Source organism: Salvelinus alpinus, chromosome 1 (genome assembly GCF_045679555.1).
Source record: "Salvelinus alpinus chromosome 1, SLU_Salpinus.1, whole genome shotgun sequence".
NCBI classification, from domain to species: Eukaryota; Metazoa; Chordata; class Actinopteri; order Salmoniformes; family Salmonidae; genus Salvelinus; species Salvelinus alpinus.
The window spans coordinates 65,861,099-65,888,529 of record NC_092086.1 but is presented as its reverse complement, the minus strand read 5'-3'; the positions used below and the strand labels follow the sequence as shown (position 1 = coordinate 65,888,529).

Here is a 27,431-nt window from a genome sequence, read left to right as displayed (position 1 = left end):
CCATCTGGACAAGAGGAATACCCATGTGAGAATGCTGTTCATCGATTACAGCTCAGCATTTAACACCATAGTACCCTCCAAACTAGTCATCAAGCTCGAGACCCTGGGTCTCGACCCCGCCCTGTGCAACTGGGTCCTGGACTTCCTGACGGGCCGCCCCCAGGTGGTGAGGGTAGGTAACAACATCTCCTCCCCGCTGATCCTCAACACTGGGGCCCCACAAGGGTGCGTTCTGAGCCCTCTCCTGTACTCCCTGTTCACCCACGACTGCGTGGCCATGCACGCCTCCAACTCAATCATCAAGTTTGCGGATGACACTACAGTGGTAGGCTTGATCACCAACAACGACGAGACGGCCTACAGGGAGGAGGTGAGGGCCCTCGGAGTGTGGTGTCAGGAAAATAACCTCATACTCAACGTCAACAAAACAAAGGAGATGATTGTGGACTTCAGGAAACAGCAGAGGGAGCACCCCCCTATCCACATCGACGGGTCAGTAGTGGAGAAGGTGGAAAGTTTTAAGTTCCTCGGTGTACACATCACGGACAAACTGAACTGGTCCACCCACACAGACAGCGTTGTGAAGAAGGCGCAGCAGCGCCTCTTCAACCTCAGGAGGCTGAAGAAATTCGGCTTGTCACCAAAAGCACTCACAAACTTCTACAGATGCACAATCGAGAGCATCCTGTCGGGCTGTATCACCGCCTGGTACGGCAACTGCTCCGCCCACAACCGTAAGGCTCTCCAGAGGGTAGTGAGGTCTGCAGAACGCATCACCAGGGGCAAACTACCTGCCCTCCAGGACACCTACACCACCCGATGTCACAGGAAGGCCATAAAGATCATCAAGGACAACAACCACCCAAGCCACTGCCTGTTCACCCCGCTATCATCCAGAAGGCGAGGTCAGTACAGGTGCATCAAAGCAGGGACCGAGAGACTGAAAAACAGCTTCTATCTCAAGGCCATCAGACTGTTAAACAGCCACCACTAACATTTAGCGGCCGCTGCCAACATACTGACCCAACTCCAGCCACTTTAAAAATGGGAATTGATGGAAATTATGTAAAAATGTACCACTAGCCACTTTAAGCAATGCCACTTAATACAATGTTTACATACCCTACATTACCCATCTCATATGTATATATACTGTACTCTATATCATCTACTGCATCTTGCCATCTTTATGCAATACATGTACCACTAGCCACTTTAAACTATGCCACTTATGTTTACATACCCTACAGTACTCATCTCATATGTATATACCGTACTCTATACCATCTACTGCATCTGCCATGCCGTTCTGTACCACCACTCATTCATATATCTTTATGTACATATTCTTTATCCCTTTACACTTGTGTGTGTGTGTAAGGTAGTAGTGTGGAATTGTTAGGTTAGATTACTGTTGGTTATTACTGCATTGTCGGAACTAGAAGCACAAGCATTTCGCTACACTCGCATTAACATCTGCTAACCATGTGTATGTGACTAATAAAATTTGATTTGATTTGATTTTCTTAATGCGTTTGAGCCAATCAGTTGTGTTGTGACAAAGTAGGGGTGGTATACAGAACATAGCCCTATTTGGTAAAAGACCAAGTCCATATTATGGCAAGAACAGCTCAAATAAGCAAAGAGAAACAACAGTCCAGCATTACTTTAAGACATGAATGTAAGTCAATCCGTAAAATTTCAAGAACTTTGAAAATTTCTTCAAGTGCAGTCGCAAAAACAATCATGATGAAACTGGCTCTCATGAGGACCGACACAGGAAAGGAAGATCCAGAGTTACCTCTGCTGCAGAGGACATGTTCATTAGAGTTACCAGCCTCAGAAATACAGCCTAAATAAACGCTTCACAGAGTTTAAGTTACAGACACATCTCAACATCAACTGTTCAGAGGAGACTGCATGAAATCAGGCCTTCATGGTCGTATTGCTGCAAAGAAACCACTACTAAAGGACACCAATAAGAAGAGACTTGCTTGGGCTAAGAAACACGAGCAATGGACATTAGACCGGTGGAAATCTGTCCTTTAGTCTGATGAGTCCAAATTTGAGATTTTTGGTTCCAACTGCCGTCTTTGTGAGAGACGCAGAGTAGGTGAACAGATGATCTCTGCATGTGTGGTTCCCACCATGAAGCATGGAGGTGTGATGGTGGGGGGAGTGCTTTGCTGGTGACACTATCGGTGATTTATTTAGAATTCAAGGCACACTTAACAAGCATGGATACCACGGCCATCTGCAGCGATACGCCATCCCATCTGGTTGCGCTTAGTGGGACTATCATTTGTTTTTTCAACAGGACAACTCCCTAAAACACACCTCTAGGCTGTGTAAGGGCTATTTGACCAAGAAGGAAAGTGATGGAGTGCTGCATCAGATGACCTGGCCTCCACAATCACCCGACATCAACCCAATTTAAATGGTTTGAGATGAGTTGGACCACAGACTGAAGGAAAAGCAGCCAACAAGTGCTCAGCATATGTGGGAACTCCTAGACTGTTGGAAAAGCATTCCAGGTGAAGCTGGTTGAGAGAATGCCAAGAGTGTGCAAAGCTGTCATCAAGGCAAAGGGTGGCTACTTTGAAGAATCCTAAATATAAAATACATTTTTATTTGTTCAACACTTTTTGGTTACTACATGATTCCATATGTCTTCACTATTATTCTACAATGCAGAAAATAGTGAAAAGAAAAAAAACTTGAATGAGTAGGTGTGTCCAAACTTTTGACTGGTATTGTATATCATAATATTTCCATTACTGGTGGCCAGTATTTGTTAAGCCTGTATAAGACTCATCTCACAGCTAGCATCCATTTCTATTTAGTTTGTCTCCCTCGTCAGGTATCGCCAATACAATGGTTGGCGTTGTCACTGTGTCCTTCTAGTCAGAACACTACAGTATATTGAGGGAATGGAACCCTACTATTGAACAGGGAAGTCTGAATCACACAATCTAATATATTCCTCCTCTAGGTGAGGATACGTTGGCCAATTTCCACCACATCAAATGTCCTACAGAAATACAACACTACCCACATGGAAAAATACTATAGTATAAATACTATAGTATTCACTGTAGTGTTTTTGAGGACTTTACTATAGTATACTGTAGTATTTACAGTCAACTATAGTATAAATACTTAAAAATCATGTGTGAATGTGATTTTCTGGATTTTTGTTTTAGATTCCATCTCTCACAGTTGAAGTGTACCTATGATAACAATTACAGACCTCTACATGCTTTGTAAGTAGGAAAACCTGCAAAATCGGCAGTGTATCAAATACTTGTTCTCCCCACTGTATGTATTGTGTAACATGAAGTCCTATGAGTGTCATCTGATGAAGATCATCAAAAGGTTAGTGATTAATTTTATCTCTATTTGTGCTTTTTGTGACTCCTGTCTTTGGCTGGAAAAATGGCTGTGTTTTTCTTGGATTTTGCGGTGACCTAACATAATCGTTTGTGGTGCTTTCGCTGTAAAGCCTTTTTGAAATCGGACACTGTGGTGGGATTAACAAGAAGTGTATCTTTAAAATGGTGTGAAATACTTGTATGCTTGAGGAATTTTAATTATGAGATTTCTGTTTGAATTTGGCGCCCTGCACTTTCACTGGCTGTTGTCATATCGATCACGTTAATGGGATTGCAGCCCTAGGAAGTTTTAAAGGTCTTACTCACATTGGCTGCGAAGAGTGTGATCACACAGTCTTCCGGAATAGCTGGTGCTCTCATGCATGCTTCAGTGTTGCTTGCCTCGAAACGAGCATAAAAGGAATTTAGCCCACCTGGTAAGCTCGGGTCACTGGGCAGCTCACGGATGGGTTTCTCTTTGTTGTCCGTAATAGTTTGCAAGCCCTACCACATACGACAGGCATCAGAGCCGATGTAGTACAATTCAATCTTAAATCCTGTATTGACGCTTTGCTTTTTTGATGGTTCGTCTGAGGGCATAGTGGGATTTCTTGTAAGCATCCGGATTAGTCTCCCGCTCCTTGAAAGCGGCAGCTCTAACCTTTAGCACGATGCGAATGTTGCCTGTAATCCATGGCTTCTAGTTGGGATATGTACTGTACGTACAGTCAATGTGGGGACGATGTCGTCGATGCACATTGATGAAGCCGATGACTGAGGTGGTGTACTCCTCAATGCCATTGGATGAATCACGGAACATATTTCAGTCTGTGCTTGCAAAACAGTCCTGTAGTGTAGCATCCGCGTCATCTGACCACTTCCGTATTGAGCGAGTCACTGGTACTTCCTGCTTTAGTTTTTGCTTCTAAGTAGGAATCAGAAGGATAGAATTATGGTCAGATTTGCCAAATGGAGGGCGGGAGTAAGCTTTGTATGCATCTCTGTGTGTGGAGTAAAGGTGGTCTAGGATTTTTTTTATCTGGTTGCATATGTGACATGCTGGTAAAAATTTGGAAAAACTGATTTAAGTTTGCCTGCATTAAAGACCCCGGCCACTAAGAGCGCCGCTTCTGGGTGAGCAATTTCTTCTTTGCTTATAGAGTTGCAGTCCAAGATGGCGTAGCAGTCAAACGTCTTTGTCCTCGTCTTTGTCGTGTCCCATGTATATATCTTTTTTTCCTCGTATATCTTTTTATATTTTTTCTAAACCTCAAATTCAAAATACTCTCACCTAATGTGGTGTGGATCTGATTTTTCTAAAGTATTTTCTTTACTCCTGAATCAGAACCCCAACATAAGCTAGCCAGCTGACTAGCTACTAGCTGGTAGTCAGCTAACCACTGCTAGCGGTCAACAGCTAACCTTTAGCTCGGAAAACTCTCGCCAGTTTGCACAACGCGATTCAAACCAGAGCATACCAGACTTATTTTCTCTCCATATCCCCAGATTCCCACCGCAAGCTCTGAACCTTTTAACCTGGATCATCGCAGCTAGCTAGCTGCAATCTGAGTGTCTACTCCTGGCTAACATCTCTGTCTCAAAGCAAGCACCAACTAGCCTGGAGCTAGCCCATGCTAGGCCCATCTCCCAGCTAGCTGAAGAGTTCCATCAGCCACTCCTGGGCTACTATACCTATTTTGCCAATTGGCCTGGACCCATTTTACTGCTGGGGCAGAGCCCCGCCGGTCCTTCACGACTGGACTACTGACGTAATCTGCCTGGGGGGGTTATTCAACTGGCCATTCCGTCGCAACGTCCCCTGATAGCCCATCTGCTAGCCTGCTAGCCGCGGCCCACTAGCTGTCTAGGGCATTACAGCTGTTTGCTGAATAGGTCCATCGGACTATTTCTTGGGCCACTATACCTATTCTGCCAATTGGACTGGGCCCCTTTGCCACACGGAACCCTACTAATCCATCACGACTGGTCTACCGACGTAAACGCATGAGGCTCTGCACGAAGAGGCTATAAACAAACTTCCCCCGTCGTGACATCCCTTGGAGGCCCTTCTGCTAGCTTGCTAGCCCCGGCCCGCTAGCTGTCTGAATCGCTGTGTCTCCAACCAGCCTCACTACTCACTGGACCCTTATGATCACTCGGCTACGCATGCCTCTCCTTAATGTCAATATGCCTTGTCCATTGCTGTTCTGGTTAGTGATTGTCTTATTTCACTGTAGAGCCTGTAGCCCTGCTCAATATACCTTAGCCAACCCTTAAGTTCCACCTCCCACACATGCGATGACATCACCTGGTTTAAATTATGTTTCTAGAGACAATATCTCTCTCATCATCACTCAATGCTTAGGCCTACTTCCACTGTATTCACATCCTACCATACCTTTGTCTGTACATTATGCCATGAATCTATTCTATCGCGCCCAGAAACCTGCTCCTTTTATTCTCTGTTCCGGACGTACTAGACGACCAGCTCTTATAGCCTTTAGCCGTACCCTTATCCTACTCCTCCTCTGGTGATGTAGAGGTTAATCCAGGCCCTGCAGTGCCTAGCTCCACTCCTATTCCCCAGGTGCTCTCATTTGTTGACTTCTGTAACAGTCTATCACAGTGCCATCCGTTTTGTCACCAAAGCCCCATATACTACCCACCACTGCGACCTGTACGCTCTCGTTGGCTGGCCCTCGCTTCATACTCGTCGCCAAACACACTGGCTCCAGGTCATCTACAAGTCTTTGCTAGGTAAAGCCCCGCCTTATCTCAGCTCACTGGTCACCATTGCAGCACCCAACCGTAGCACGCACTCCAGCAGGTATATCTCACTGGTCACCCCCAAAGCCAATTCCTCCTTTGACCGTCTTTCCTTCCAGTTCTCTGCTGCTAATGACTGGAACGAACTGCAAAAAGAACATCACTGAAGGTGGAGACACATATCTCCCTCACTAGCTTTAAGCACCAGCTGTCAGAGCAGCTCACAGATCACTGCACCTGTACATAGCCCACCTATAAATAGCCCATCCAACTACCTCATCCCCATACTGTATTTATTTATCTTGCTCCATTGCACCCCAGTATCTCTACTTGCACATTAATCTTATGCACATCTACCATTCCAGTGTTTAATTGCTATATTGTAATTACTTTGCCACCATGGCCTATTTATTGCCTTACCTCCCTTATCTTACCTCATTTGCACACACTGTATATATATACTTTTTTTCCTACTGTATTATTGACTGTATGTTTGTTTATTCCATGTGTAACTCTGTGTTGTTGTATGTGTCAAACTGCTTTGCTTTATCTTGGCCAGGTCACAGTTGTAAATGAGAACTTGTTCTCAACTAGCCTACCTGGTTAAATAAAGGTGAAATATATATATATATTTCTTTTTAAATAGAGTTGGTTGAGAGAGGTCTTAGTGCCAGCTTCGTTCTGTGGTGGTAAATAGACAGCTAGGAACTATATAGATGAGTGTGGTCTACAGTTTATCATAAGGTACTCTACCTCAGGCAAGCAATACCTCGAGACTTCTTTAATATTAGACATTGCGCACCAGCTGTTGACAAATAAACACACGCCCCCCACCCCTCGTCTTACCAGAGGCAGCGTCTCTGTTCTGCCAGTGCATGGAAATCCTGTTAGCTCTATATTGTCCGTATCTTCGTTCAGCCACGTCTCGGTGAAACATAAGATGTTACAGTTTTTAATGTCCCGTTGGTAGGATAATAATCGTAGGTCATCAATTTTATTATCCAATGATTGCACGTTAGCAAGAAGAACAGATGACAGTGGGAGTTTACTCGCTTGCCTACGGATCTTCAGAAGGATGACCGATCTGCGGCCCCTTTTCCTTCGTCTTTTCTTCACGCAAAAGGTGGGGATCTGGGCATGTTCCAGTGAAAGCAGGATATCCTTCTCGTCGGACTCGTTAAAGGAAAAAGTTTCTTCCAGTCCGCGGTGAGTAATCGCGGACATGATGTGACAAAAGACGGTAGCAGCAACTTTATGTACACAATAAGTAAAAAAAATAAGTTACACAAAACACAGAAAAACTAACAAAACAGCACAATTGGTTGGGAGAATGTAAAACGTCAGCCATGTTCTTCGGCGCAATCTTCTGGACCGCAAACTCTGTCTCACACCGTACCCAAACCAGCGTTATGCGTGCGCAAATTTATTTTGTCCCCCCACACCAAACGCAGGATAAATATTTAAAAAAAACTCTGAACCAATTATATTAATTTGGGGACAGGTCGAAAAGCATTAAACATTTATGGCAATTTAGCTAGCTAGCTTGCAGTTGCTAGCTAATTTTTCCTAGGATATAAATGTTGAGTTGTTATTTTACCTGAAATGCACAAGATCCTCTATGCCGACAATTAATCCATATATAAAACGGTCAACCGAATCGTTTCTAGTCATCTCTCCTCCTTCCGGGCTTTTTCTTCTTTGGACTTTATATGGTGATTGTCATCTCAGTTACCACGACGACCGACCAAATTCAGTTCATCTTCCAATCACCCACGTGGGTATAACCAATAAGGAGATGGCACATGGGTATCTGCTTCTATAAACCAATGAGGAGATGGGAGAGGCAGGACTTGCAACGTGATCAGCATCACAAATAGAACTGACTTCTATTTTAGCCCTTGGCAATGCAGATGCTCGTTGGTGTGCGCGAGCAGTGTGTGTGCAGTAATTGAATAACGTGTATGTTTAAATTTGTTTTGCTACGCGAGCGCACGCGACACGAGCGGTGTGGTCAGCATGTCAATGGGCTACTATTATGGTATTAAAGAAAGTCATTACACAGCCATATTAACTGAGAAAACAATTCAGGAGAATAAGCCATTTAATTAGGCGACCAGTTCAGGAGTGGGTGTAATAAATGATCAGATTCAGAACATGACATCAAAACCAGTCCAATAATGTTAATGAACAGTAACACATACCACTGTTTAAAATAGAAAAAACAACAATAATTAGGATTTCTTAATCATAATTACCATATGAATAGCATCACAACCTTGAAAAGGTGTACATTTTTAACCAGTTCAATAAAATGTAATATGAATGTCAGAATTAATTAACAATAATAGTTAACATACTGAACCATAACTAATTTACCTGTTTAGTTAATGCGTGTGTGTGGCCTATCAGTAGGAATCCTGGGGGTGTTTATTCAGTTTGATAAGTTTATTGATGTCTGGGGTGATGGTTGACGGGGCAACTCGGAGGTCATGCTGGCTGTCCAGTTTGTTTCTGCTTTTCGTTTTCAGCACGGCCATAGCAGAGAAGCCACTTTCAGAGATAGGTAGTGCTAAACGGTAACATGATTCTGATTGCATGACAGGCGAGAACAGCATACTCTCCCACTACGCTGCACCAGAACTGTGGCAGTGTCATTTTCAGTGTCATGCTCAGTCCACGTTCAAATGACAGCTCCACCAGCTGATCGTCTTGCTTGGCAACGTGACGCTTCCCATCTCCACTAGTAAGGGGTCCTGTATCCAGTCGTCTCCTGTTCTCATCCGGGAAGTATTCACAAAACTTTCCCTTCAGCTTGATAAGATGCTGTTTAACAGGTTTTTTTTTGTGTGTCGCTGTGCGCTTTGTTGATCAGATTCTCAATCTCGAAATCAGCATTGGGGAAACATGTCAATCATCCCGTTAGAAATAGGATTTGCCCAAACGGTAAGCTTCATCTTGAAGGCATCCCCATCCTCTGTTCAAATCGATTGTGCCCCCGTCCCGAGCTTTGACACATTGAGCGAATTCAGATTATTTAAAAAAAATATGGCAGGTAGACAACCTTCGTGAACTACTCCTCTCAATCGAAATGTTCAGCCCGAGGTGACATGTTTTCTGAAAGAAACGCAGCGATCTCCGCTTGAAGTGGGTATGTGTGGGACGAGAACGTTATTGTTTTGATCAGTGAGTATGTGCAGCGCGAAAACCCTCTGAGTCCGAACGTAGCTAGCCATTTCATCACTGCGGACGTTCACGTGCAAAGTCAGCAGCAATAAGCAGTACAGCGCACGCACGCCTGTGTGTAGCAGTAACGTTGTGTAAAGTCAGCAACAATAAGCGGTGCGGCGGTATCCTTTCAAAATAAAATATATATTTTTATATATATTCTTGCACAAGTCTTGCGACCCCTTCAAATCCTTGACCCCCCAGTTGAGAATCACTGTTCTAGAGTATACTACAACATTCTATAGTAAGTACTACACATGATCAAGGGATACTATAGTGTGTAGTGTACTATACAAGGGGAGGGTCTAATCCTGAATGCCGAGTTACCACCAGCTAAATCTATGACGTTTATTTACTCTGTTCCATCTGACTGTGCAATCCACTGTCTCATCAGCCCAGCCAGGCAATTTATGAACTTGATCTCCACTATTAAAAAAATAATCTTTACATTATCTCACATTTCTTTTAGACTAACATTTAGTTTTCAACAGTGGAGATTTGTATAAACCTTGCTGTCTGTCTCGCCAACATTTGCAACATTGTTTCAATATTCAAATTCGATCTCCAGCTGTCCCATAGTAATGAATGAGTCAGGAGTTGGGATGAGACCGATAAGCAAGCAGCTTTTCTCAGCCAGTCGAAATCATGAATCAGCATAATTTTTATGGATATATACAAAGAACTATCAATAGAAAACAGGTAAACAAAACAAATTGCAGCAAGTTTGCAGTCTTTCCAGCTTCAGTTTGAAGTGATTGTGTTAGCTGTGTTGTTGGCTAGCTCCTCTGAACAACAGTGTCCTGACGAATGAGCACCTTTTCTGCGCCAGGCGAAATCACACATCATTAGCTCATTGTTATGGATGTATCCAAATAAATGTCACTAGAATACAGCTTAAACAAACGCAAATGCAGCTACTTTGCTGTTAATCTGGCTGCAATGTTTGATGTGACTGTAAGTTAGCCGTAGTTGGCTAGCTAGCAAGCAAGGGATAAGAACGTTGCCAGCCAGTATGGCAATGGAACATTTAGAACGAAAGACGGAGCCGCGTCCCTAGATACAGAACGACTGGGTCGCTTCTCTGGCAACCAAACCGATATAACGAACGACCAGCCGGGTTGGGTAGCAACCCTAGATGTGTCAGGAGTATGAATAAAAAATAAATTAAAAAAGGTATGAAAAAAAAGTATGAATAAATATCATGTTTTTATGAAAATATGTCAATCATTATTTGAATATGTTGGTAACCTGTTGTATAAAAAGGTTGACTTCGTCTCGGGCCTAACAACACCCGTGCCAATATATCCTCCAAACACCGGCTTCTCGGGCATTATCACTTAATTATTCTACAGAATTCTGTAGGAAGTACTGTAGTATTCTTTAGTAAACTGTAGTATTTTTTCATGTGGTTATTGTCAGATGTGTGCTCCACGCTGGCACTGGGTTAGTTGAGAATAGGATGACCTCTATTTTGCCTGGACTTGCTTGGACTGTAATGGGGATTACATTGGTGTGCAGTGACAGATGACCCTGTGCCATCAAATTGGCCCATTTGAAGTGCTGGCATTATTTCACTGGGATAGTCAGGGGTCTGGTATCTGAACCGCCATGACACTGTTTGTTTTGATCTGTATTTTGATTCAATACACACGGTTTCATTTTCTAAAGCTTTTTCCCGCTAGTGGCAATGCCAAAGTGTATTTGTCCTTGTGCCAAATGTTGGGCCTACATGAACATTCCCTTAGCACTTAACTCTTCAATGAGGTCAGGGAGGGACGTCATCAAATTAGGTCAATTTTGCCCCGAACATTGCAGCTCTAGTCTAGTTAGTGCAGACAGACATAGGCGAGACATTAGACCATCTGCTCGCCTCTCCTATGCCAGCACTGTTTCTCTGCCTGGATGTTAGTTTATTACTCTGCCCTGCTGCTGAGGCTCAAGGTTGATGTTTCTACTGCTGTTGTTGCTGGCGTCATAATCTGACGTCAGTATAATCCATATAGGCGGAGGCTCATAATCCCCCGGCAGCAGTGGGATTTATTCACTGGCTAAACATCCCTGGAGTGCAGCAGGGTGGATGTGTTATGGTGCTACAGTAACAACACAGTCAGAGTGGTACAGTACAGAGAGGGTGTGTTCTTCAGCTGGCCATGGAGGACGTTGAGGAAACAAAAAGACAATCCAAACAGATTAAAGAGTCAGACGTGATTGTGTCGCTCTCCCTGAGCTGAGCCCATACTGTGGATGGCTGGACATCTCAACGACTCCGTTAACAACCCCCCCCCCCCCCACAACAACTGCTTGTTTTCATTTTCTCACTCCCTTCTGTCTATCACCTCTAATCTCCTCTCCCCCACATGTTGTTCAGCAGTTTACTGAATCTTCTGTGGCTTTTTGTGTAATAGGTTGCTGTTCAAATCTTGATTTATTGTAGGTTCCTGAATGCAGGGGAAATGTCAGCATATGGCTGCTATGTTTCTTCGGCACCATTTCTGTCACCATCAGACATATGGTTTTGCTATATAAGTGTCAGTTTTATCTTCCCTTTCCTTCCTAACGCTCGCCCAGCCTTGTAATTCCAGTCTCCTTCCCGTATGCTGTTAGAATGCCACCCTCACAGCAAGACCACTTTTCCAGCCATATGTTAGAGCAAAAACTCTTACAGTCGCTCCAGGGGGAGAGATAGTGAGAGGCAGAGAGAAAGCTAGAGAGAATCTGGTCTTCTTCCTCTAGCACCAGGTGGTGCTGACAGAACAATGGGAAGATAAGTCATAAGTAAATCAATAGGTCCCTGATTGAGGAATGAAGACCCATTGTCTGCTTCATATTCGTATTCTGCTGAAGCCGATGCTCAATACAGAGCCAGGCATAGAAAATAAACAATTTCCTTCTGTTGTAAGATAAATAACACGAAGAAAATCATCTTCGTCTGCCATTTTCACGACAATGACCAGATAACGGTATCTCTGAGTCTAAGACTTCTTAAAATGGAGGGAGCTTTGTAAGACTGAGGGAACTACAACTGTCTTTTTTCCCCCTTGGATGTAATCATCTTAGATTTCCTGCTAATGCTCTTATGAAATGGTTTCAGAGGAGTGAGCAACATGGCAACCTGCAGGGGAATACCCATCTAGGGCATGGTACTGTAGTAGCTGAGGAAGCGAAGGGAGGAGTGTCGCACAGGAGACATGCCACGGGAGAATGGATGTCCCCATGCGGGTTGATTATCCTGTGGAGGTAACAATGTCTAGAACAACCACAAAGTACAAACAGATTGGCTCTTGTTGAGATGTCATCTGCCTCCCGAGACAGCTCTAAACAGCAGCATCTTCAATGCAACAAAATCAGATATCTGTACAGTACAATCATTATGACAATTATGATACCGACAGTCGGGTCCATAATTATTGGCACCCTTAAAAGATGAGCAAAAAAGTCTGTATACAAAAAAGTATACAAATACTGAGCTATAAATGTATGCTCCAAGAAATGTGGAAATTATTATTTTATACTCATACAATTGCTCAGAGAAAGAGATGTTGTTTAACATGTAAATACTCCAGCACCCTCCCCTTGCGAGGATAACGACACTGAGCTTCTTCTAAATTGTTTTACGAGTTGGGAAACACATTGGGAGGGATCTTAGACCACGCCTCCATACAGACACTTTCCAGATCCTCGATATACTTCATCTGCTCTTATGGACTGCCCTCTTCAATTCAAACCACAGGTTTTCAATGGGGTTCAACTCCGGAGACTGAGATGGTCGTTGCAAAATGATTATTTTGTAGATTTGATTAGTGCTTGCGGTTATTGTTTTGCTGGGAGATCCACTTGCGGCCAAGTTTCAGCGTCCTAGCAGAGGCAACCAGGTTTTGGGCTAAAATGTCCGGGTACTTGGTAAAGTTCATGATGCCATTGACCTTAAGGGCCCGGCCCCAGGACGAGTGTAAGCAAAATAGCCCCATAACATTAAAGGTCCACCATAATATTTTACCGTAGGTATGAGTTACTTTTCTGCATGTGCTTCTGTTTTTCAATACCAAACCCACCACTGGTGTGCGTGGCCAAAGAGCTCTAATTTCATGTCATCTGACCACAGCACCGCTTCCAATCCAAGGCAGTGCTATGATCAGATGATCAGATGAAAATAGAGCTGTTTGGCCACACACACCAGTGGTGGGTTTGCCGTTGAAAAAGAGAAGAATCTGCAGAAAAGTACCTCATAACTTGCATCTACTGGTCCTGTTCTCCGATGTCATAAAAGATTCTTAGAAAAAGGCTGTGTCGTTATCCTCGCTAGAGGAGGATGCTAGAGTATTGAAAACGGGTGACAATAACCCCCATCTTTTTTCGATTTTTTTTGTATTACTTGTTAAACTAAATCTCTTTCTCTATTCTAAAAGTATAAAATAATATAATTTCCCAATTTTCCGAGCATACAATATAGCTCAGTATTTGTATTATTTATTTTATAGTTTTTTTTGTCATCTTCATCAAGGGTGCCAATAATTATGGACCTGATTGTATGTGTATAATGATCAACACACAATAATGCTTACACACAAATACCAATAGAATGCTTCCCTTCTCTAATGGATAAGTGGCAGTGTCATGTTCAGTATGAGTTCATTTCTCATTATGTTAATGTTTCCCAATTAGGACAGGTCTCTCAGGAGATAGAACTTCAAGGGTGTGAAAGAACACACTGCCATGTCTAATAAAGACAGTCCCTGGCTCAAGATTATGAACTTAGGGACACAGTCTACATTTTTATTAGGGACAACACTCGGAAGACTTACTGTAGTGGCGTTCTATGAATACACGCATGCACAAAGAAGAGGACTTGGAGTAAACATCAGTGACCGGAGCTGAGCCCCATATTCTTTGACAGCAGAGCACGCACTCACTCATTTTTTTTTTTTTTGCGATTAAATGAGTGGAATCCTGGCCATCTACCTGTTCTGAGTAAACACACCACTAACGAGGTTCAGAGGATATGCAAACAAAACAAATTGGATTTGCTAATAAGCATGTCAGAGACACAAAGTTGCTGAGGAGAAAGAGGAGATATTATTGCTGATGTGTTCGGGAAATCTACCCGACAACACCCCCTGGGCTTGGTAAAGAACAACTAAACAGTCCTCAAACCTCCTCTTTACATCCCTTAGACATTAGTATCTTCGGGTCACTCAGTCTCCAGCGTCTCAAACACACCTCTTATGTGCTAGATGTAGGGAGAGGAGGAGCAACTTGATGAGGAGATGAAGAGAGTTCCACATGACCCTATGTGGACCCTGCCTGCCTGACTGTGTGCTACCTAGTGCTTAGTTTATAGTACCTAATGCCTACTCCACTGAGTCACTGTCTGAGAGCATCATCGGCGGCACAACAACAAGACTGGTCCTCCTGGGCAGTGGCTCCACCGCCACGGTGCCAAGGGATCCTCAGGCTAGTTGGCCGAAATGTAATGATGTACAGTACAGAGAGAAAGAGTAGAGAGAGTAGAGGAGAAAGATGAACAGATATAAATCTAGAGAGAGAGAGAGCCCAGCAAGTGTCATACAGTAATAACACACACAGAGAGAATTGGGGGAGGCGAGAGAGAGAAAAACAAAACCTGTTCTGTATCTGGAGCCACTAATTGATCCCCAAGCTCACCTTGGCAGGACAGGAATGGAGGCCCCCTGAAGGTAGGTGCCCCGGGGCCCCAAATGCCGTAGTCTGATGGAGAACAGAGCTCTGACAGAGCACAGCAGTCAATGAGAGTCCCACTGTTTTCATCATGGCCGCACAATATGCACAGTACTTATGGAAAGTGTCAGTCACAATAACCAGAAACAAACCACAGCATCCCTGACATGGACTGCTTGGATCACAAATAAGATACCTTTATGCTACCTCCTCAATGTGAGCATCTTTCTATTCCCACATCATGGCAGATCAAATGTTCCAATCACTTCTGTAGGGAGTGAAAATCAGATTACAGAAAGTAAACCTGGTAGAGTTGACGGATAATTGAACTCCTCCTGAAACTTTATACAGAATGTGTAATCATTAGGGACAAAGTTCATTGGATTTAATATTAGCTCTATATTCAGATGTAATGATTGTGAGGTATTGGAGGCAGCTGAGAGGTGGGATTAATCAGCGTTAGAACAGAGAAAAAGCCATCTGGCTCTATAAATCATCTCCGGCATTGTTCACACAAAAGCCCTTGTCCCCCATGGCACCTCAAATACGCTGTCCTTTTTGAAATGACAAATCACAAAAAGAAAATGCCCCTTTGACGCACACGCTACTAACCGTCTTTTGTTGTTCTTTTTGGTCCAATGGAACAGTGAATAGCAGTCATAAATTAGCATATCGTATTTCCCATCTGTAGCCTGTTTGTATGTGTGAGTGGCAATAAATGGGGAAAGCAATTCATTGTAACACTTTCTCCACATGCTCAATCTTAGCTATCAAACAATGCCTCCTATCCACTCATGCCATAACCATTAAAAGTTGAACCTACCCATGCAATGCCATGTTGATCCAATCAATGGCCAGCGTTCACCATGAAGGTGTCTCTAATTGGCTACCACTAGGACCTGGCAGTGTTTCCATGGCTCCAGGGTGGGTGGGTCAGAGGGTGAGTGTTTGTATTTACTCGCTGGTCTGCAGCCCTCCTACGGCGCAAGTGACAGACTGACAGAATTGTAGAGGACTGGTGGTTGCCGCTGGCCAGAGGCCACAACACAGCTACTGACTGGAGGACTGACTGTATCAAAGGCTGATCCATACTGGCCATTGACATGCCTCAGTTGTGTGGCAGAGCTTTAAAGTAAATATGCTCGTTGGGGATGCTGTGAGCTAGTGCATTATTTATTGTCAGTCTGAAGTGCTGTCTGAATACAGGGAGAATAGCCTCTGTTTACATTCCCCAGTGTCTGTGTTGTTGTGAGTTTGTGTATATGTATGTGCGTATTTCAGGAAATGGCTTCCTGGATTCCAAAGCAGCTGATTGATCAGCCCATCACTAATTGGAGCTCTGACCCCACCCTCTCGTCAGGGGATACAGCTGTCTGCAATTACCGACTCCTTCTGCAGCTTGAAAAGCCAGTGTTCCTTTGTTAGGAGAGAGAGCTTCTTTGTATGTCCTGTGTTGGTCTGGTACATTTGTTGAAAGTGGTTTGTAGCCGCTCCTGTAGAGGTATACCATAGTACCTAGTGTTTTTGGTTTATTCAAATTGTTCACTAAGTTTGGTGAATTATTTTGTTTAATTTGTTCCTGGGGAAGGCACCTTGGGAGTGTTTAGGCAAGAGGACTGCTAGCATACATATACCCGTAGTATTTACTATGTCTATGCACACTAGGCAAGCCCTGGGCGGACCACCTCCTGTATTTTGGTTAGCGCGCCAGGTTATGCTAAGAATAGGTAACCAGTGGGTAGGTAGGAGAGGAACTTTTACTTTCTTTGCTTTGGTTCCGTCCAGCCCCTTTTCCCCACCTTACCATGTGAAGGAAGAATAAATTCCCTGTAAACTGTAATATTCTCTGTCATCCTTACCCGCACCTATAATCACATACCTTTTTTCACTCCCCGGGGAGTTGAGTTCCCTCCTCCAAGAGGCGTACGTAACAGCCTCTCTACATGGAAATGATACGTTTCTTTGTAACATATTTAGAGTTCCACAGAGAATCCATGTAAACCAATGTGATGTCTCACAATCCAAAACATACTCACTGGGCAGTTAATTAGGTCCACCACCACGTTGAGTTACGTGGCCGTGACTTGCTATATAAAAGCAGGCAGACAAACATCAAGGCATTCAGTTAGAATTAGCAAAACAAGTGACCTAAGCGACCTTGAGCGTGGTATGGTCGTCAGTGTCAGGCGTGCCGGATCCAGTAACTCAGGCGCTTTTCACGCACGACAGTGTCTAGGGTTTACCAAGAATGGTGCGACAAACTAAAAACATCCAGTCAGCAGCAGTCCTGTGGGCGGAAACAGCTTGTTGATGAGAGAGGTCGAAGGAGAATGGCAAGAATTGTGCAAGCTAACAGGCGGGCCACAAACAGACAAATAACAGAGCAGCACAACAATGGTGTGCAGAACGGCATCTCGGAACGCACAACTCGCCAATCCTTTTCATGGATGGGATATTGCAGCAGACGACCACACCGGGTTCCACTCCTATAAACTAAAAACAAGAAGAAGCAGCTCCAGTGGACATGCGATCACCAACACTAGGGCAATTGAGGAGTGGGAAAACATTGCCTAGTCCGACGTATCCCGGTTCCTGTTGCATCATGCTGATGGCAGAGTCAGGATTTGGCATGAGCAGCATGAGTCCATGGACCCATCCTGCCTGGTGTCAACGGTACAGGCTGGTGGCGGTGGTGTAATGGTGTGGGGAATGTTTTCCTGACACACGTTAGGTCCCTTGATACCAATTGAGCAACGAACGTTTCCAACCCCTTGTAGAACACATGCCAAAGAATTCAGGCTGTTCTGGAGGCAAAGGAGTGTACGACCCGGTACTAGATGAGTGTACCTAATAAACTGACCGGTGAGTGTACGTTGTCTCTTAATAAAAGAGAACACCCACACACAGTTTTTAAAAATTGCGCCGCTTCGCATTGTATCCCGACTCTCTACTCCATCTCTCTCGGTGTCCACTGATAAAACAGCATCGGGGTCTAAACCAGCAGTATTGTTGAATATGTGGAGATTTCTCTGCAAGCCGAGACACCCAGCCAGCGCCTGTCCCTCATTCTCATTCTGCAGCCTGCCTGCTTCTCTAGAGGACGAGTCCCTTGACAGAGAGAGAGGCATCTCAGCTCAGATCTCTGCACTTTCACGTCATTTTCTCTCTCATGTGCACATGGGGAGAGCCTAGCTATTGTTACAGATGAACCAATTTTCCGTTGTGCGCGCGTGTATGTGTGCGTGCCTAACAAAAAATGACTAGCACAAAATAATCACACACTGAACATTCTGTATGGCAGCATTACTCATCCAACTGAAACAACTGTGTAGGTCACATGGCTGTTTGTAGAACATCCGTGATCTCCAACCTGTTAGAACACTAACACTTCGGTGGAGTGGAGCATTACTTGCGACAGGCCTTTTTATCCTCAGATTTAGATTTCCTCAGAAGATAATTATAGGATAATTGCTTTGGATGAGTCTCTCTGGTTGTATGGTGTGGGAAGGACTCTGGACGTGGCTGCTGCTGCGTGCTCTACTTGGCAGGTTGTGTGTGTCAAACACCCTGCCTGGAAAGGAAAGAGAGAGCCATAACCTGCCCTCCGAGCCCCAGCAGCCGGCTTAAACCCCGTCCACCTATCCATCCATCCACCCACTCATCCATCCATCCCTCAATCCGCCTCCCCACTTTAATTGAGTCCTTCTAATTCCCCCTTTTATTTCAGCATGATATGTTAATATGTTCCGCTTTGCTGCATCAGATACCAAGAGACCTCCGTCTTCATTTGTTTTGTGTGTTTAATGAGGGAGAACGTTCCTCCCCTGTTTCCCGGATAAAGTAACTAGGGGGAATTTGGCCGCACTCATCAGGGAGCAATCGCACGGAGAACTTCATCCATCAACACAATCTGCACGGCTTTGGAGAGGGGATGTGCGAGCTTTCTACACAGATCCGTCTTTCTCTCCTCAGTCAGCGCTGGGCCAGGTCCATCAGTCACGCAAGGCATGCAGCCTCCCCAAAAGTCCCTACAGTGCACAAATCAGGCTGGGTAAAAAGAAAAGTCTAATTTGAATTCCCTTCCACCCAACAGAAGTTGATAGCTCACTGCGCCTTGCAGTCTGCAAGGGAGGGCCCTCCTTGTTTCCGGGTCATATGTCTCCGTCTCATCTGCCGGTGTGGGAGGGAAGGCCAGGCATGGTCGATCAAGCCTCTCCACTCTGCCACGGAGGGAGCAAGGCAGAAGATAAACGCCTCTCAGTCAGTCGCAACCGCACTCAGACAAGCTTCACAGCCTCTGTTTGTGTTGAATATCTTATTCTCTCTCCTCTCTGCTGGCTCCTCAAATGACCTTTAACGGCAAAGCCAAACTTCCCCTCTCTCTGTTCTTCCTCCATCTCACATGAATTATAGTCAAACACTCTGCAGAAACCGCTCTTCCATCAAAATGTAACAGTACCAAATGGTTATAGCCCTCACTCTCATCGACTGTATAAGGAATTGCAGCTCTTTGATTTGAGGTGTGGAGGGGACAATGACCACTGCTATTGACACTCATCAAAGCAGAGGGTGTGTTAAATTACGGATGAGGTCAATCCATTTCACTCTATGCTCTGGGTCTCCACTCACTGTTCGAGACAGAGCTGCTCTGGGTAAGATAGTAGTGCATCTTGGTTTGAATATCATCCTGGATATCTAATTTGTATGTAAATAATGTGAGAAATTCAGACGACACAGCCAGAATTTACTCAGGTGCTGTGGATCGCACACTGTAATATTCATACAGGCATTCAGTACAAGCTTGCTAGCTCAAGTATTAGAGATTCTCATGAGTTTATGCATGAGGTCTGGTTACCATGACAACCACATTACCATTTTGTTTCCCGTAGAGCACCTAAGAAATTAAACTAACATCCGGATCCAATGAAGTTGACGCTTTCCCAAAAATTATAATACTGAAAACGCTAGCCGCAACCAGGGGGGGCTGGTGGGAGGAGCTATAGGAGGATGGGCTCATTGTAATGGCTGGAATGGAATTCATGGAACTGAGTCAAACATGTGGTTTCCATATGGTTGACGTGTTGGATGCCATTCCATGAATTCCATTCCAGCCATTACAACGAGCCCATCCTCCTATAGCTCCTCCCACCAGCCTCCTCCGGCAACAACGTAGCTGTTTAGCACATCTTAGCGCTGAGGGAATAGTTGGTATGTCTCAGTGAATTAAGAAATAAACTTTCCTAGTACCTTGATTCTCTCTGATACTCCATCAGTGAAGCTGATGGTGAACTCCTCCACCTTGGGCACCTTCAGCTTGGTTTTCTTCTGGTCCGTTTGGTACTCAGTCCGTGTCTTCACCACCACCTGCAGGGAGAGGACACCAATAGTCGGTTACAGTGACACAGCACATTATCACTAATGGGTTGGCTGAACTTCAGTTAGACACAGCCATAAGCCATCATACCAAAGTCTTACTGTTACATCATCACTGTGTTATATATATATATATATATATATAAAAAGGGCAAAGGCAGAGAGAAAAACTAAAACCTCTGCCAAGCAACTGTCAGGGGGTGGCTATTTTAGGCACTGTCCCGTATGATGCCCGCCAATCAGAACCAATCAACTCTTTTAACATGATGTAGAAGAACAGAGAGCTGGTTAAGCAGAGGTCTGTCCTAGTAATGTCACTCTGCTATTCTTCACTGAAATTGCCTCAGAATTGCAGTCAAAATACAGAGGGGGGGGAGAGAGAGAGAGATACAAAATGTGCAAGTGTGAGGCTCATTTAGCTGCTTGTATGAATGTCACACCTAAGGTGTCGGCAGAAAGTACTATGCGGTAAATGACTGATGAATTCAGCAGTTTGTACTGCCGGTTCCTTATCACTTCTACAGGTCACTGTACTGTTTCTCTCAGCTATTAGACACTATTCACCTGAACCTCTCTAACTTGACAAAAAAAAAAAATCACAGGAACTGAGTGACGCTAGCACTTCCAGTAATGATGGATCAAGGAATACATTTCCAAAATAATTGCGCCTTCCACAAACCCCTGGTAGCTCCTCTCTCCACCTCACAATCTGGAATGAATGGCATTATATTATCCTGAAGTCTCCAAGAAGAGACTCGGCTACTGCAATTACAGCCTCCGACTCCCTCCCGATCACTTTGACATTTAATTTTCCCCCTGAATTACCAGGCTGTCTGCACCCATTTTTCTCTCCATGCGCCCCGTTTATTATTTGAGAGACCCTGTTATCATTACCACTGTCATTTCATTTCTCATTCATAGATAAAAGCAATGTGTAGGCTGCCCTCGGGTGAGGACCTGCAGTTTCCCCAGGTAGGTAAATTCTAGTCAATGGAAGTACTAGGAGCTTCTCCTGAGTCATATAATCAAAAGGGACTGTAATTTGCATTATGATTTACATGGATCAAAATGGCTAATAATAAAAGGATGGGCACGGTTATTCAAATATCCAAACGGACGTTAGTATTTGAATACTTGCAAGAGTATTCATTTTTTGGAGAAAAATAAATCAATCATAGGCCTATTTTAACAATGAAAAGGCTTTATTGTCTCAATTAATTAAAATGTTCTGTGACATTGCTACACACAATAAAACAACAAACATTTGAATATAGTTCTTATGACGTGGGCCCCATAAAAAGACAAGAGCTGTGTTCGAATACCCATACTAACACATTGTATACTGCATACATAATGAATATATACTACCTTCTATATACTTTTAGTTCATTTTAGTATACTGTAAATGAACGGTATCCCTTTCAGTTGAGCGTACTAGCACTTCGCCTGTTTACCGGAAGTTGATGCTGATGCTATTCTACAATGTATAAAATAGTAAAAATAAAGAAAAACCCTCATATGAGTAGGTGTTCTAAAACTTTTGACCAGTAGTGTATAAATATTTTTGGGTGGGCTTGCCTGTTTTGCATGTTATTTTGGCATTAATGTCTGCCACATATCAGTTTGCAAACAATGTAAATTAAGTATATACAGTTGAAGTCGGAAGTTTACATACACCTTAGCCAAATACATTTAAACTCAGTTTCACAATTCCTGACATTTAATCCTGGTAAAAATTCCCTGTCTCAGGTCAGTTAGGATCACCACTTTATTTTAAGAAATGTGAAATGTCAGAATAATAGTAGAGAGAATGATTTATTTCAGCTTGTATTTCTTTCAGGCCTCCTTGCTCACACATGCTTTCAGTTCTGCCCACAAATTTTCTATAGGATTGAGGTCAGGGCTTTGTGATGGCCACTCCAATACCTTGACTTTGTTGTCCTTAAGCCATTTTGCCACAACTTTGGAAGTATGCTTGGGGTCATTGTCCATTTGGAAGACCCATTTGCGACCAAGCTTTAACTTCCTGTCTTGAGATGTTGCTTCAATATAGCCACAACTTTCCTCCCTCATGGTGCCATCTATTTTGTGAAGTGCACCAGTCCCTCCTGCAGCAAAGCACCGCCACAACATGATACTGCCACTCCTGTGCTTCATGGTTGGGATGGTGTTCTTCGGCTTGCAAGCCTCCCCCTTTTTCCTCCAAACATAACGATGGTCATTATGGCCAAACAGTTCTATATTTGTTTCATCATACCAGAGGACATTTCTCCAAAATGTACAATCTTTGTCCCCGTGTGCAGTTGCAAACCATAGTCTGGCTTTTTTATAGCGGTTTTGGAGCAGTGGCTTCTTCCTTGCTGAGCGCCCTTTCAGGTTATGTTGATATAGGACTCGTTTTACTGTGGATATAGATACTTTTGTACTTGTTTCCTCCAGCATCTTCATAAGGTCCTTTGCTGTTGTTCTGGGATTGATTTGCACTTTTCGCACCAGAGTACGTTCATCTCTAGGAGACAGAACGCGACTCCTTCCTGAGCGGTATGTCGGCTGCAAGGTCCCATGGTGTTTATACTTGCGTACTATTGTTTGTACAGATGAACGTGGTACCTTCAAGCATTTGGAAATTGCTCCCAAGGATGAACCAGACTTGTGGAGGTCTTCAATTTCTTTTGAGGTCTTGGCTGATTTCTTTTGATTTTCCCATGATGTCAAGCAAAGAGGAACTGAGTTTGAAGGTAGGCCTTGAAATACATCCACAAATACACCTCCAATTGACTCAAAAGAAGTCAATTAGCCTATCAGAAGCTTCTAAAGCATGACATAATTTTCTGGAATTTTCCAAGCTTTTTAAAGGCACAGTCAACTTAGCGTATGTAAACTTCTGACCCACTGGAATTGTGATACAGTGAATTATAAATGAAATAATCTGTCTGTAAACAGTTGTTGAAAAAATTACTTGTGTCATGCACAAAGTAGAACCGACTTGCCAAAACTATAGTTTGTTAACAAGAAATTTGTGGAGTGATTGAAAAACGAGTTTTAATGACTCCAACCTAACTGTATGTAAACTTCCGACTTCAACTGTATCATTGAGTTAATAAAGCCGCATTCAAACACGGTCTCTTTTTTTGTTTTCTTGAGGAAGGCAGCTCCAAAATGCAAGTGTTTCAGACAATCTCAGTGCTTTCTGTGGTGGTGGGGCAAGCCAGCAGAAAATACGGAGCGTTGCGCCGTGATTCGAGCCCCTTGGGTGCTGCTATAGAGTTACATTAGAAGAGCCAATCCAAGAAGGCTCAGGGTCATTGGCCACAGATAAAATGATGTTAAATCACGTTATATGTACAGTAGCTTTGATTGGGCTGATCATGTCAACATCATACTTTCAAAATCTTAGCTAGCAGTCATCATCATGAATCAAGTCGACAATCTACTGGCAAATCCTTTTTAATCCTTGTCATATGAAGAGAAATAATGAAGAGAAATTATAGATAAAACGCATCGGTGCTCAACGGCCATCGGACATAAATATTACACAACGAGTTGGAAATCGCAAATTCAACAATGAGTGATTTGGAAGGAATCAGTGACAGTGGCTGTGTGGTTCCAAATCTGGGATTAAGGGGCTCCTTTTCAAGTTTAAAATGATTAACATTCAACATTGGCCACGCTGTCAATGAAGCATGATTTGTGCCGTGCGCAAAACAACTTAACTCGGAACTGCGAAAACTTGACTTCAGTAAGTTCAAGACAACTGGGAAGTCGGAAAATACATTTTGAACGGTCATCCAACTCAGAATTGTAAATCCGGCCTCTTTCTAGAGCCATGACCTGAAGATCAACGACATCATTATTCAACCTTGTTTTTTTTCAAGTTCCCAGTTGTTTTGAAAGCACCATAAATCCAGAGAATGCCAGACTTTGATGACAAAATTTGCCCACGAAGGACCGCTGCACCCATCTTCCTGTTCAAGTGAGCGCAGCACAACAAGGTGAGTTCAAAAATGTATTGTATGCTGCTGCATAAATGATGTAATATGCCAGGGGGATATGTATACTTTAGCTATGAAAGTAATATTAAGTGTGTTGTGTAGTAAGATGTTAGTAGCCCATGTGCCTCACCCTAATAATTTGGTCTATTTACCCCTCTTAATTTTGCCTACTGTTCTGACTTGGTGTAGCCTATAACCTGTTTTAGAGAAATGTAATCAAAGATTTTAAGAGCTTTCATTGTCTGCTTATATGCCCCTTTATTTATCCTACGGTTCTGACTTGGTGTACATTTGATGTACAGGGAGAACACTAAGAACGGCCCATGTTCTGAATTCTGTCGCTGTACATTTCAAAAGTGCTAAACAAATAGTTATATTGACTACGTCCGTCCTAGCTCGCTCATTAATGTCTTAATTGAAATTACAGATTGCCTTTTATCCGATTGTCATCCCCTCATTAGAAACCACATTTGATTAAGCAAGTCAGCCATATTTTTTTTAAAGGCAGTATATGAGGCTGAATTAACTGTTTTGCTGCCAGACAAGGCTCCGCTGGTAGCCAGATGTAGCAGTGGTAAGAGGTTTGGTCTGCTGTTGGGACAGTTTTATGTAACCGTTAGTCACCGTTATAGTGCAATTAATGCATTGTTTAGTGTTGTGTTGTGTAGTAGCTTTGCTGGCATGCATCCCACTTTTATTTAAAAAAAATTTGCCCCACCAATATTTACATGTTAAAATCACCACTCGTTACAGCCTTATTCTAAATCTACACACAACAGCCCCTAATGACAAAGCAAAAAACAGGTTCAGACCTTTTTTCCCCCCATTGTTTTATTAATTAAAAAATTGCTTATTTACAGATGTATTCAGACCCTTTGCTATGAGACTCAAAATTGAGCTCAGGTGCATCCTGTTTCCATTGATCATCTTTGAGATGTACAACAAATGATTGGACATGATTTGGAAAAGGCACATACATGTCCATATACGGTCCCACAGTTGACAGTGCATGTCAAAACAAAAATGAAGCCATGAGGTCAAAGGAATTGTCCGTAGAGCTCCGAGACAGGATTGTGTTGAGGCACAGATCTGGGGAAGGGTACCAAAACGTTTCTGCAGCATTGAAGGTTCCCAAGAACACAGTCGCCTTCATCATTCTTAAATAGAAGAAGTTTGGAACCACCAAGACTCTTCCTAAAGCTGGCTTCCCAGTCAAACTGAGCAATCGGGGGAGATCACTCTGACAGAGATTCAGAGTTCCTCTGTGGAGATGGGATAACCTTCCAGAAGGATAACCATCTGCAGCACACACGTTTGGGGGAAACCTGGCACCATCCCTACGGTGAAGCATGGTGGTGGCAGCATCATGCTGTGTGGATGTTTTTCAGAGGGAGGGACTGGGAGGCTAGTCAGGATCGAGGCAAAGACTAACAGAGCGGAGCACAGAGAGATCCTTGATGAAAACCTGCTCCAGAGCGCTCAGGACCTCAGACCGGGGTGAAGGTTCACTTTCCAACAGGACAACAACCCTAAGCACACAGCCAAGACAATGCAGGAGTGGCCTCGGGACAAGTCTCTGAATGTCCTTGAGTGGCCCAACCAGAGCCCGGACTTGAACCCGATCGAACATCTCTGGAGAAACCTGAAAATAGCTATGCAGAAATGTTCCCCATCCAACCTGACAGAGCTTGAGAGAATCTGTAGAGAAGACGCATGTCTGAAAATGTGGCCACAATCATAATGTGGACAAGTTCAGGACACATTAGAAATACAGGTGTGCCAAGCTTGTACAGTAGCGTCATACCCAAGAAGTCTCGAGGCTGTAATCGATGCCAAAGGTGCTTCAACAAAGAACTGAATAAAGGGTCTGAATACTTATGTAAATGTCTTCTTTTTTTTCTCTTTTTTTTAATACATTAGCAAAAATGTCTAAAAAACTGGTTTTGCTTTGCCATAATGGGGTATTGTGTGTAGATCGAAGAGGGGGGGGGAAAACAACTTAATCAATTTTAGAATAAGGCTGTAACCTAACAAAATGTGGAAAAGGTCAAGGGGTCTGATTACTTCCAGAAGACACTGTAGGTAGGGATAAAGTGACTAAGCAACGGGATAGATAATAAACAGTAGCAGATGCGTATGTGATGTGTCAAAAAAAGTTAGTGCAAAAAAGGTCAATGCAGAGGGTTAACCAATAGCTGCCCGGACTATGTAACAAACTATTTAGCAGTCTTATGGCTTGGGGGGGTAGAAGCTGTTCAGGGTCCTGTTGGTTCCAGACTTGGTGCAACGGTACCGCTTGCCATGCGGTAGCAGAGAGAATAGTCTATGACTTGGGTGGCTGGGTCATCCTCTGATACCGCCTGGTATAGAGGTCCTGGATGGCAAGGAGCTTGGCCCCAGTGATATCCAGACACAATGCCTGCCTGACTACCTGATCACAATCAGATCACAATGTATCTTTTGATTGTCTACACTTGTCTAAAAATGTTGGCACAATCAGAATGTGGACAAGATCAGGACAAAGGTTGCATGTTCGAACCAGGTATAAAAGGAGCTAGTGAGGTCTACTCTTCATATATTCAAAGATGACAAAACAAGTAGCCCATTCAAATCATCTGATTTCCTTGTGTTTCTTGAACCATGTAATTTGCGCTGTTCAGCAAACACAGGACCACTGTAAACACGTCATGAAATGAGCCTTAACTGTACTGTTTCAAATGTCAATAATTCCGCATTAAAAAACAAAATCTTTGGTATTTACCAAGGCTGTATGCCAAATAGTCTTTACATTTTTCTATTTATCCAACCACCTTGGGGAAATCTACTGGCATGGCACCTAGTCCACTTCAACAACTCCATCTCCAAACAACCACAAAATATGTACTTATCTGACCCTCTGCATGGTATATCTTTAAAAAACATTCAGAGGCGTGTATCAACCCATAGAAAGAGAAGGAAGGGAAGCGCTACTAAGGTACACAATAGTACATTTTGGTAGACAGAAGGTGCT

The 27,431-nt window shown here is 43.5% G+C and overlaps 1 protein-coding gene across 2 annotated transcripts in view; it reads right to left on the bottom strand.

Annotated features, from left to right (window-relative positions):
* LOC139583485 (neuronal vesicle trafficking-associated protein 2-like) overlaps nt 1-27,431 on the bottom strand; it is a 38,101-nt gene that overhangs the window by 5,511 nt on the left and 5,159 nt on the right. For both annotated transcript variants that reach the window (XM_071414621.1, XM_071414631.1), the window contains exon 3: nt 20,304-20,420. In XM_071414621.1, the coding sequence (XP_071270722.1) occupies nt 20,304-20,420 (117 nt within the window). The remainder of the gene's footprint in view (nt 1-20,303; nt 20,421-27,431) is intronic.